The sequence below is a fragment of the Ursus americanus genome, chromosome 16 (assembly GCF_024610735.1).
Source record: "Ursus americanus isolate L20-20 chromosome 16, mUrsAme1.1.p, whole genome shotgun sequence".
NCBI lineage: Eukaryota > Metazoa > Chordata > Mammalia > Carnivora > Ursidae > Ursus > Ursus americanus.
The window spans coordinates 45139365-45152158 of NC_142142.1; the positions used below are offsets into that span (position 1 = coordinate 45139365).

The 12794-nt window shown below is 41.7% G+C and overlaps 1 protein-coding gene across 1 annotated transcript; it reads right to left on the reverse strand.

Moving 5' to 3' along the window:
* Nucleotides 1-7738: 7738 nt before the first annotated feature.
* LOC123792396 (olfactory receptor 10D1B-like) lies at nucleotides 7739-8674 on the reverse strand. The gene has a single exon (XM_045797549.2). It carries the CDS (start codon nucleotides 8672-8674, stop codon nucleotides 7739-7741), a length of 936 nt encoding a protein of 311 aa, XP_045653505.2.
* Nucleotides 8675-12794: the final 4120 nt, after the last annotated feature.

Below are 12794 nucleotides of genomic sequence, written 5' to 3' on the forward strand. Positions count from 1 at the left end.
CACTACTCACAAATGGGGAACCAAAATTAGAGGGAAAAAAAAAGCCGAAGTCATAATGAGCTTGAGAAGCACCTCATAGGAATGAGTACCTTTGAGATTAATTAGCTAAAAAGTTCTCTTCTCAATGACTCCCTTAGGGAAATCTTGTAGCTTGAGTGTAAGAAAAGTTTTGTAAATATGTTTCTTTTCTGGAACCTTCCATTACCTACTTTGAGAAACAAGGACCATCTTTCTGAGTTTCAAACAATGATGTTAATAGGCACGAACACAGAAATTACTTGCTATGATCAGTCACAGAAATCATACACTGTGCAGGAGCGGCGTTAGAGCAGGGTTGGGCTTGGAAGTGTGTTAGTTGGCCAGGGCTATGGTCACAGAATACCACAGACTAGGGTGGCTTAAACAACAGACATTTATTTTCTCAGTTTTGGAGGCTAGAAACTTAAGATCAAGGTGTAGGAAAGGTTGGTTTCCACCAAGGGGACAGAGAGGGAATCTGCTTCAGCCTGTCTCCTTGGCTTGTAGATGGCCTTCCTCCTGCTGTCCCTTCCTGTGGCCATTCATCTCCATGTGCACTCTGGTGTCTCTGTGTCTCCAGCTTTTCTCATCTCATAAGGACCCTGGTCACCTTGGATTACAGCCTACCCCCAACAGCCTCATTAAATTGAATCACCTCTATAAAGGTCCTCTCTCCCAACACACTCACATTCTGACGTACTGGGGGTTAGGGCTTCACTATATGAATTTGGGGAGAAGACAATGCAGCCCGTAACAGAGAGGAGACACACTTAGGGCTGAACGCTAGCTGGAGCACGCACACATGACACGTGTGATCACGACCAGCTTGCTTAAGCTCTCAGTCTCGCATTTCTGAACTGTGAGGTAGAGATAATAAGCAGCACACATTTCTTGGGTTACTACGAGGATGAACTGAGGCGAGCGTGCAGAGGACCCAGCCCAGTGCTTAGCACATCACAAATGCTCTATAAATCTCAGCCGATCACCACTTCGATGTGTTCTTGGTTTCTCAGACACCTCCTGATGGAAATTTCAGTTTATCCCTCCCATGTACGGTTACAATGTAGTAAGTCTGTCAGCTCGCTTCTTTCATCTAAGTCCCAGTCGATCTCATGTAACCTTTAATCTTGTATTTTCACTTCTTTTAAATTGCTTTGACAGATTCTCAATCTCGGGTAGTATTTAGAAGCAACAGCAGCAGCATTTCTGGTATTTCTTGAGAACTTTGTGTCTCAAACTGGAAACGGGATCTTTTGGTTTGGTTTGGTTTGGTTTCCTTCCTAAGTCTTTTGTTTGTATCTGCCTACAATGTGTTAGCTGTAGCTAAAGCCCAAAGAGATGTTACATGGAGATGAACTGTGTAACTCCAATATTAATTCCATCATCTATAGCTTTGGGGATCATAGCTTCAAGGGTTCAGCATGTCAGTGACTTCAAATAAACAAAAAATAATTGTGAGAACGGTAATAGGAAACAGAGCCTCATCAATTTTGCCTCAATCCAAAATAGTACATAACTATAAATTAATGTATAAAATGAATGTATTAAGTTAAATTAAAATGTCATATTATACACAGTATTGGCTATTACCACGTACTTATTCAATGCTAAGCCCTGCACTAAGCCCCTTTGCATGGATAACACCATGTGATCTTCACAGTGACCCTATGAGTTGGGTACTTACATCCTTCTCAAAATACAAGTGAGGAGAGCTTGCCTAACACCACACAAATGACAAGTGGCCAGGAGGGGACTTAAACTCCCATCTGTCTGGCTATAAAAGCCAGCACACTCCCAAACACTGTTCTTAAACACTAGTCCCTGCCACTAACAGTCTTGAAGAATTGTTTCCAAAGAAAAATCTTGTAAACTGAACACTGCTTTTCTATTGTCTATCTTTTACTTAAAGAAATGCATTTTTTTTAAGAAACAAAAAGGGGAAGGTAACCTATTTATCATGTTCAAGATACAGTGTTAGGCAATTTAAAGAAACATCCAAGTCAATATTTACAATTCAGGGGTGCCTGGGTGGCTCAGTCGTTAAGCGTCTGCCTTCGGCTCAGGGCGTGATCCCGGCGTTCTGGGGACCAGCCCCACATCAGGCTCCTCTGCTGGAAGCCTGCTTCTTCCTCTCCCACTCCCCCTGCTTGTGTTCCCTCTCTCACTGGCTGTCTCTCTCGGTCAAATTAATAAAATCTTTAAAAAAATATATTTACAATTCAATGAGGTAGGTGTAAATACTGCCATTTACCAATTAAAATACAGCAATTTAAGTTACTTAAGTAACTTATTAAAAGTCATAACGTATATACATGTTGAGGTAAAATTTAAACCACATTTGTCTGATTTCTGCTGATTCAGCATAAACTAGTGCTATTTTTCTCAAAGTGGAGCAGAGTCTGTTCCTAGCCGATGTTTAGTAACATCTAACAGCATGTATAGACTGAGGTCCTAGCCAATAACAAAATGTCATCTAGGGGACCACCTAGGTGGCTTAGTCCTTTAGGCAGCCAACTCTGGGTTTCAGCTCTGGTCATGATCTCAGGGCTGTCAGATGGAGCCCCATGTCAGTCTCAATGCTCAGCGTGGAGTCTGCTTGAGATTCTCTCAGTCTCCCTCTGCCCCTCCCCCCACCCACTGTGTGCTCCCTCTTTCTCTCCAATAAAATAAATAAATATGTTTTTTAAATATTTTATTTATTTATTCGAGAGAGAGAGAGACAGAGCTGGTGAGAGAGTACATGACTGGGGAAGAGAGGGAGGAGCCTGTCAGCATGAAGTGGGCTTGAGATTCTCTCTCTCCCTCTGCCCCTCCTCCAACTCACTGTAGGCGCATGCTCTCTCCCTCTCCAATAAAATAAATAAATCTTTTTTAAAAATATATTTTATTTATTTATTTGAGACAGACAGAGATCGTGGGAGAGAGCATGATCAGGGAGGAGAGGGAGAAGCAGGCTCTCCGCTGAGCAGGGAGCCCAATGCAGGGCTCTATCCCAAGACCCTGGATCATGACCTGAGGAGGAGGCAGACACTTACCCAACTGGGCCACCCAGGTGCCCCCCCAAAATAAGTCTTTTTAAAAATGTCATCTAGAAGTCACGCTTTGACTTATTAATGCAACAAATGAGGGGTTGGCTAGTTCTGAACTGTAAGTACTCATCTGTCTCCCTTTCTTCACCTCTCTGCAGCTAGTTAGCTGTTACCCTTTAGGGTCACTTTGTCAATCTTTTTCTCACATGATGAATTGTTACTTTATGTCATAATATAAAACTGAAACACAGAGAAATAAGAACTTGTGTCTGAGATAAAGAAATTTCACAAAGGAAATGACCATTCAGCTTGGGTTTTGAAAGATGAGTAGAAGTTTTTCTAGCAGAGGAATCAGGGAAGGGCATCCCAAGAGGAGAGAATATATTCATAAAGGCACAAATTATGAATGAGTATACTTGAAATGTTTTTCGGAAGCCTCTTCAACCTCTTTTCAGGATTAATCATTTATGTTTTCATTTTACTAATCTATTATAATCTATTTTATATTTTTCATTAAATATTTAGTATATTTTTTCAAATTTTTATTTAAATTCTAGTTAGTTTACATACAGTGCAGTATTGGTTTCAGGAGTAGAATTCAGTGGTTCATCACTTACGTACAATACCCAGTGCTCATCATAATAATAGTTCCTCCTTAATACCCATCAACCCTCAATTTTTTCTCTGTCGTTAAGAGTCTCTTATAATTTGTTTCCCTCTCTCTTTTTGTTATATTTTACTTTAATCATGTGTATATCCGCCTCCCATGTTTAGCTATAAGCTTCTTAAGAATACGACTCACAGATATTTGTAACTTCAGTGTTTAGCATAGTAATTACTTAATACATATGTGTTTGTTAAAAGAACAAGACAATAAATAAATAATGCAAAGAGGTACCTTTAAGGAATAGCAAGGGCAGTTTAGCTAGAAAAGAGAGTATGTGTGAGAGAGATGTATGTGTTGCTGGGTGAACGTACGACTTTGAGGAGACTAAAGAGATAGGTTGGATCTCATTGGAAATTCTACAGATCCTTTACTAAGTTATTAAATTTTTGTAATTCAACCTATAAGCAACAAACAATTGTTGGAGAGGCTAAAGAAGCGGACTAGTATTGTGTGGTTTGCATTTTGGAAAGATACTAGTTTAGAAGTGGAAGAATTCTGACCATAACACTTCTTAGGACCTCACTCTGTATCCTCTTACCCCACTCCAGAGGTCACCTTCAGACAGTGTCCTTAGGTTCTGTGGACTCCCCATGTTTTCTGCCTGGGAGTAGTCTCTGGCCAAGGAATTGAGTCTACATATATGGAGCAGATCGGACATGTGTGATAATTAATGCTCCCAAGAACATCCACTGACCAATATGGGGCAGGAATTGGGATAAAAACACCCCAGATTCGTTTGCAACTCAGTAGGACAACTTGGAGGTTGTTATACACCATTTCTCAGAGGATCCCTGGTACAATTGAGCCCCAGTTCCTCTCAGTGGTGACCCTTTCACTGACACTTGCTTAATTGACTGCTCTTTCCCTGTGTCACTTTCCTCTCTTTTATCATGTTGTCTGGGATAATAATCAAAAAAATTGTTTATCTTCACCTTTGTCTCAGAATCTGCTTTTGGTAAAATCCAAACTAAATAAAATTTTCATTTTCTCTTTTCCCTATAGAAGGAAGTCTTAAAGAGAGGCTCGTGATAGTATCCTTGTGTCATATCTATATATATATTGAAAAGTAGAAAGAACCCACCAAAACATTTTGGCCGTTTAAAAGAAAAGGATTCTTATATTCTGGAAATTCACATTTATTTATAAGTAAAAACAAAAGAAAATAAACTTTGACAGATTCACACAACAGAATTTGCACTTTGGCAGTAATGAATTATTTCAGACACATGCAAAGACATGAATGTCAGAAGAGTAACATTTAAGTGAAAATAGTAAATTTCAATAGAATTAAATTAAAGTTCAAAAACTTGCAATATGGCATTGAGAGACACAAACATATAGGGTAAAACTTAAAGAAAAACAAGAAAATAATAAGCACAGAATCAGGAGAGTGATGACTTCTAGAGGGGGTGAGAGTATGGAATCAGGCTGGGGTCTACTAAGAATAGCCAAGACACTGACAGTGCTCTCTTTCTTAAACTAGGTAGTAGGACCCAGGTGTTCATTATATCAGAGTTCCTTATACTTTACATATTTTTAATTAACATTATAAAAATATGTCCATCAGGATGATGATGTTTTTTGGATGTTGTCATTGATGATGATGTCATTTGATATTGTCACTATGTTATTTCTCAGCAATTTAGCACTCCAATAACCACAGGCACTATTGTTCTTCTTACCCCAGATGAACTAGCAAAACATAAATAATGCTATTCTCTTAGCCTGGATAATTATTTTTGTAAAGATGAAGCCAGTGTTCTTAACCCACCAAAAATTGCAAACCAAGTGATGAAAGCATTAATTTTTAACTATACATTCATTTCAATCAATTCGATTGAGAACAAATCAGTGGGGTTCCAGGGAGAGCAAGGAATACACAGAATGGGCCTGTACTCCTGTGAACACTCCTTTGGACACCTGTCTTCACAACCCCCCCACGCCTGGTGAGAGCCATCATGTCACCACCACTGCCAGTGTCTATGTCATAGGTGCCCACTTTTGATGCCCACATCATAGTTTCTCTCTCCGGGAGCTGTAGGTAACACAAAATGCATAGGTAAAATTCACAACAAACATTGGTTATGTAACAAATTTAGAGAGGAGCCAAAAGGAACAGTGATTGGAGACTATAAGGATATGTTGCAAAAAGGGTTGGGATGAACAGGGATGCCTTTAAAGAATCTAGAATCTGGGGAGCCTGGGTGGCTCAGTCAGTTAAGCATCTGCCTTCAGCTCAGGTCATGATCCCAGGGTCCTGGGGTTGAGCTCCGGATAGGGCTCCCTGCTCAGTGAGGAGTCTGCCTCTCCCTCTCCATCTACCTCTCCCCCAGCTCATACTCTCTTTCACTCTCGCTCTCTCTCTCAAATAAAATAAATAAAATTCATTAAAAAAAAAAAAAAGGAATCTAAAATCCACCTGGAGTCAGGTCTTGGATGCCACTCCTAGACCATGCTTGAATCCAGTGTCTTAGGAGATGTTGCTGCTATAGCCTGCTCTGCTCCAAACATTCTCTGAAACTCTGCTTTAAAATTCTTGTTCTTCTCTGGCCTGCCGGCTCTTAGATCTTGATTCTCTGTCTTTGCTCAGTCCCTGGCATTAAATGTTCTGCTAAGGAGTCCACCTGATTTCAGGTTTCTCAAATTGACATTTTTTTTTTCAAATTCTTCTTACATTGTCCCTTTAACTATAGAATAGAGAAAAGTCTCATTCCATCATCAGACCCAGCCTAGGCCTCCACGCCCCAAGCTAGGCTCCTACTTAGGTGGAAGGATGCTGGACACTACTTGGAGACATGAGAGCTGCCAGCATCTTTTAGAACCCTGGGACAACAGAGAAGTCAATTGTTTCAGGAGACAAAGATAGAGTCCTTTTGTGCAAGGGAGTCCTCCAAAAAAAGGAACAAAGAGATGACCTGGAGGAAGAACCCTAAAAACAGGTGAAATCTTTTTTTTCCCCCACAAGAACTCACAGATGGCAAATAGTTAAGAGATACCCACCCAAGGAATTATCTCTCACCACTACCACTCTCCATACACACATGGGCACACATGCACACAAAACAAAAAATTAAGTGTGCTGCTTCTTACAAAATCATTCTTCATCTAGGGGGGTGGGGAACAAGCAAACAAACAAAAACTGCTCAATTTCAACACCTCTTCTGGGAGGTCCCAATCAATAAGTGAAGGAATGTAGGAGTGGGCACCAAATTCTAACCCCTTCAGTAAACAGAGACACCAAAGATACAAAACAATGATAGCGTGGACCCAGCATTGCCCCCTGGGTGTGGCGAGCAATACAGGGCCACGTCCAAAGGGAATCACAGCACAGTCACCCCTCCGTGGATTCCCCCGTCTGTCCTTTCCACCACCTCCTCCGCATGCTGCCCTTCCGCCCAGCAGATAGGGTTTGTAGCTGCCAGTACACAAGTCAGTACCTCCGCTTCACTCAGAGACCCGCCTCAGCCCCCAGCCGGAAGACTTTCTCTTTGCACAACTTCTTTATGTTTTTTTTAGGGTGTCACTTGAAGCCTTGGGCATGCACCCCTCCCACTTTCTTTCAACAACCCCTAGACCAATAAAAGTAGGGCTTTGCCAATGCAAGCATTTGAGGAGACAATCACTGCAGCCAGGACGGAAGAAGTGCCAGGGTGAGGGGGAAAGAAGCAGAGAAGAGGATGTAGGAAGAGGCAGAAAATAAATACTGGGAAGCAGAAGGTCCAGGTTGTTCTGCCTCGTGGGGAGAGCTCCCTCCTTCCTTCATCAGCAGCATGAGATCCTCATCCTGAGAGGGCACAAGTCCCAGAGTCAGAACACCTGCCCCGGAGTCTTCATTCTGCCATTCATTCCTCATGAGTCCCTTGACAAGTCACTTCAAGCTCTTGGAATCTTAGTCTCCACACTGTAAAATGGAGATAACCATAACAATACCTGTGCTTTCCGATTCAGAAATATTTGTGAGAACCCCATAAAATGGTCACAGAAGCTACAAAGTGCCGTTGAAGCCTTCGCTAGTGTTCTCTCCCTACAACTGCTCAGGAAAGAAGCCCAAGTGATGTAGCACCTTCCTCAGAGATGATTTTACTTCCTTATTCCTGAGGCTGTAGATCAAGGGGTTCAGCATGGGGGTGACCAGGTTATTCAGGATCTGGACTGTTGCATCCAGCCAGGGGCTGGGGGTTGGCCTTAGGTAGATGAGGACCACTGGCATGTAGAAAAGCAAGATGGCAGTGAGGTGGGCACTGCAGGTGGAGAAGGCATGGCGCCGGCCCTCCGCAGAGCGGATCTGCAGGATGGAGCAGACAATGCGACTGTAGGAGGTGAGGATGAGAAGGAAGCAGCTGAGGGGCATGAGGCCCACACTGACGAACCCCACCATCTCCAGCGCTGAGGTATCAGCACAGGCCAGCTTCAGCATCACCGGGATATCACAGAAGAAATAGTCCACCTCGTTGGGGCCACAGTAGGGCAACTGGAAGGTGAGAACGGTCAGAAAGGTGGCCTGGATGCAGCCAAAAAAGGAGGTCCCCACGGCCAGGATGGCACACGCTCTGTGGCTCATGATCACGGTGTAGCGCAGAGGGTCACAGATGGCAACGAAGCGGTCATAGGCCATCACAGTGTACAGGAAGCACTCCGTACAGCCCAGGAAGTGGTAGAAGAAGAGCTGGGACACGCAGCCTGCATAGGAGATGAGCCGGCTGTTCCCCGAGAGGTAGAAGAGCATCTTGGGGGAACTCACAGAAGGGAAGAATATGTCACACACAGACAGTTGACACAGGAAGAAGTACATGGGGGTGTGGAGCCGAGGGGAGGAGACAATTGCCAGGAGGATGAGCAGGTTCCCCATAAGAGTGAAGATGTAGAAGCCCAAAAACAGGACAAAGAGCATGGTCTCCAGACCCTCGGTGTGTGGGATGCCCAGCAGGATAAATTCAGTCACTGCAGAGAGATTCCTCATAGCTGTGAGAAAGTCAGACCTCAGGAAGGAACCCAAGACACCAAAGTCCGAACGCCAACATCAGATGATCAAGCTTTTTGCTGATGAGTGCTTTGGCTCTGTTTTTGAGAAGCAATACCAGCCTTCTTGTGAATGGCAAGATATATGTAAAAATACCAGGTAATCAGAAATGCCAATTTCCATCCCACTCCCGGGAGGAATGTTTTATAGAGGCTGATGGTTGTCCTCTGTGACAAGATCAGAAGTTTAGAGCTATATACAAAATATTCTCATGTTGAGAAATCATTTTACTACTGTTTAGTTCTCCCTTTAGTATTTTCTCTCTTTAGGCATATTTGTATTTTGAACTCTCGTGATTTCTTTGAGTAAAAAACCTCCGCTATTCATTTTCCTCTAGAAAAATCAGGGGAAAATTGTGTTAGAAATCAGAACACTTCATTTGAATCCTGGCTTTGCCACGTATTGGCTAAACTAGTTAAAACCATTTATACATCTTTCATAGACATAGTTTCATCATCTACAAAGTAAAAATCGTAATTATTATAACAACAATATCAACAATAAAAGTATCTAAAGTTTATGACATGTTTGTGAGGGTGTCTGGCAAAAACATAAATAAATCCTAATGAAAAGTGGTCCTAAATTTTATGTATCTTAAACTTACTCCTTCAAGTGCTTTCCTTTAATGTTGGCCTTCTGCAATTATTTGTAAATAAATGTCTGTTAAACAAATTATTGAAGAGACTTCAATCATATCGTCTTCAGATTACATCCCTCCAGACTTAGAAGGTCTAATACCCCATCTCTATTGGGAGATGTTGCTGTGGCTTTCCTGGTGCTTTTAACCTTTTCTAAGTAGGTGACAGGCAACCCTGAAATATTAAGCAAAAGAAATAGTAGCAAGAAAACACCAATCTCATGTTACTGTGATGAAGAAGTAGAGTGACCTTTATAGTAAGAAGTCAAAGAACAGCTCAAACAATGCAAGAGCAGGGAGTGGTTCCTGGAAGACACAGAGGCCTCTTACTCCCATTTCTCACTTAATAATACTACTACATAGACACATGCATATATATACATACATACATACATTTAATGAATATCTACTGTGTTCCAAGGACTGGGCTCAGCACTTTCCAAATATGATTCTTTTTTTTTTTTAAGGTAAACCTGTAAGAAGAAGCTAGTACTATTATTTTCATCTACAAATCAGGAAACTGGAGCTTGGAAAAATTAAGCAAGTTGCCAAAGGTCACAGAGCTAATAGGTGACAGAGCTGAGACCCTGTTTCATTCCATTCAGACTGCTTTGTTCTCCTAATCATTAGGAAAACTGCCTTCGGCCTCTGCTTTCTAAGACAGCGTGTTCCACTGCTAGGCAATGACACCCTTCTAGACAGGTTCACATCATCATTTTAAATTAAGGTGGGAAAAACCTTCTCGTCTTACTTCTTCCTGCTTATTTCCAGTCTTGACTTTATAGCACACCTAGTTAGTATCTAATTTAGTTTTAGAGATCAGACAATAGCCTTTTCCCTCCCTTTGACATGAGACTTTATTATCAACCCCAATATAGGAGCTTTCAGGTGATAGAGTCACATTCAAACATGGGGATTCCAATCATAAGCTGTGGAAAATAACACTGAAAAATATGTCAAAGAGAATGACCAAACCAAAATGAGTCACCATACATCACCCTACAACTGGGCAACATTGAAGACAGCAAAGAGAAACAGGGACATTTTGGGGGGAGAAATGCTGCTGACAACCTGCTTCTTATTACGATTCTAGTCACACCTGAATAGTGTCTCCAAACCATGCAAATTTTTGTGAGCTCTGGATCACCTCTCCTTGATCAAAAAAGATTCTCAGAGGTCTGTGGTCCTTGCCTACAATCAGACAGGCAAGGATATTATATCATTCTGTAGTCCTGTTTGATTTAAAAGTCTATTTCCAGAAAAAGAGTTCCCAGAAAAGCCCATGTGTGTGGACCTGCTGGCCTGTGAGAGGCAGAGGCTAACAGTGTGACACAGGCAGTAGCTGGACACACACGGTCCACCTGAGAACACAGTCACCTTTTCCAAAGTGTCGTAACAAGACCTCACCTTTACCGTCTCTGAGCAGAGCACAGAGTGCTCCAGCCAGCAGACCTTCAGTTCTCCTACTTATAAAGAACTGAGTCTCATAGGGTTTGTACAAGCAAGACTTGTTACGTACTCACTCTCCCTGGACTGCTTCCTTGGAACTTTTTTCAGATTCCCTTAAGCCCTACTTGGGACAGAGATAGCTCTAAGGGAACAATTAGTTTTTCAACGTTACTTATCATCCGGCTGTGAAATAATAGCAAGAAGATCATCAGAAAGAGATGCTCTAAAACAGGAAATTTCTGCTCCCTCAAGGTCACTTACGTGGTAGTGTGAGCTCTAATTCTATCCCTTTTTTTTTGGTTGCCTCATACACCCTCAAGGCTTTGCTTATGATATCATCTGTCAATTGCTTTTGAAGTTACCTATACATTCATGTGACTATATAGTTATCTCTAATAAACATCATTATTCAAGACAGAAACCTATCAGTAATTATTTATCAGGTCAGTACTCCTAAAGAGAAATATTTTTATACTGGACACATCCATAGCAGATGACCAGGATAGAAAAGGGAGCTGGCTATAAATTTTCTCAAAATGACTGACAAAAATGATTGACTAGCTAACATTGAGTTAATCCATAGTAAGCATTTACCATGAGCTAAGTGCTATGCTAAATTATAAATTCATGATTACATTTGATCTCCAATAGAAACCTTATAAAGTAGGTGGTATTATTTGACAAGGAAACTGAAAAGTAGGGGCACCTGGGTGGCTCAGTCTGGTAAGCATCATTGATTTTGACTCAGGTCATGACCTCAGGGTGGTGAGATCGAGCCCCAAGTTAGGTTCCTCACTCAGTGCGGAAACTGCTAGGGATTCTTTCCCTCTGCCCCTCCCCACTCTCTCTCTCTCTCTCTCTCAAATAAATAAATAAAAATTTTAAAAAGAAACTGAAAAGTAGATGAAATCACTTGAGGATTACACAGCTAGAAAGAGACTGAACTGAGACTCTAATTGCCAAACCAATGCCTTTAACCATCATGCTATGATGAGTTCCAGAGATCTGAGTTTTGTTCCCAGACAGAAACAGAGATATAATGTGGTCCTCAAGTGCTTGCAGGGCTGGTAGTCTTGATATGTGCCACTCCATGAGATGACTCAGGAAACATGGACAGATGTGGTATAAAGACAGATTTATTTTCAGAATAGAAAGAAAGGATTTAATTATTAGCAAATGTACGTAGATGCAATACACAGGCTTCTGAGATGGTTAGCTCCTTGCCACTAGAAAGATCCAACGTGTGGAGAGAATCATCTTGTAAGGATGCCATTAAGAATATTCTCAATTTGGGGGCGCCTGGGTGGCTCAGTCAGTTTTAGGCATCTGCCTTTGACTCAGGTCATGATCTCAGGGTCCTGAGATCCAGCCTCACATGAGGCTCCCTGCTCAGCGGGGAGTCTGGTTCTCCCTCTCCCTCTGCTGCTCCCCCTGCTCGTGCTTGTGCGTGTGTGTGCTCTCTCTCTTTCTCTCTCTGTCAAATAAATAAATAAAATCTTTTTTTTAAAAAAGAATATTCTCAATTTGAATGAGTAACTTGAATTAATGCTCTTACTAATTCTGAAAGTATTTGGTTTTATTTATACTGCAAAACTTTTCAATGAGGGGCGCCTGGGTGGCTCATGTTATGATCCCGGGGTCCTGGGATCAAGTCCACATCAGGCTTCCTGTTCAGCAGGGAGCCTGCTTTTCCTTCTCCCTCTGCCCCTCCCCCTGCTCGAGTGCTGGCTTGCTCTCCCTCTCGCTCTCTATCCCAAATAAATAAAATCTTAAAAAAAAAATTTCAAGATACTGACCTGACAAAATAACAGTAGAACTTTTATTTAATGATGATAATTCTACTAATCCCTATGCAAAAGAAATTACAATATGACCATAGTGATTACAAAAGTAACTATTGTAATACCAAGACTGTTGTGAAAACATTTTTGAAAAAGGAGAAACAAACATAGGTCATGGAGGGAGTCCAGATGC

Excerpts from the sequence above, each read along its gene's own strand:
- LOC123792396 (XM_045797549.2), bottom strand. The coding sequence starts at position 8,674 with ATGAGGAATCTCTCTGCAGTGACTGAATTTATCCTGCTGGGCATCCCA.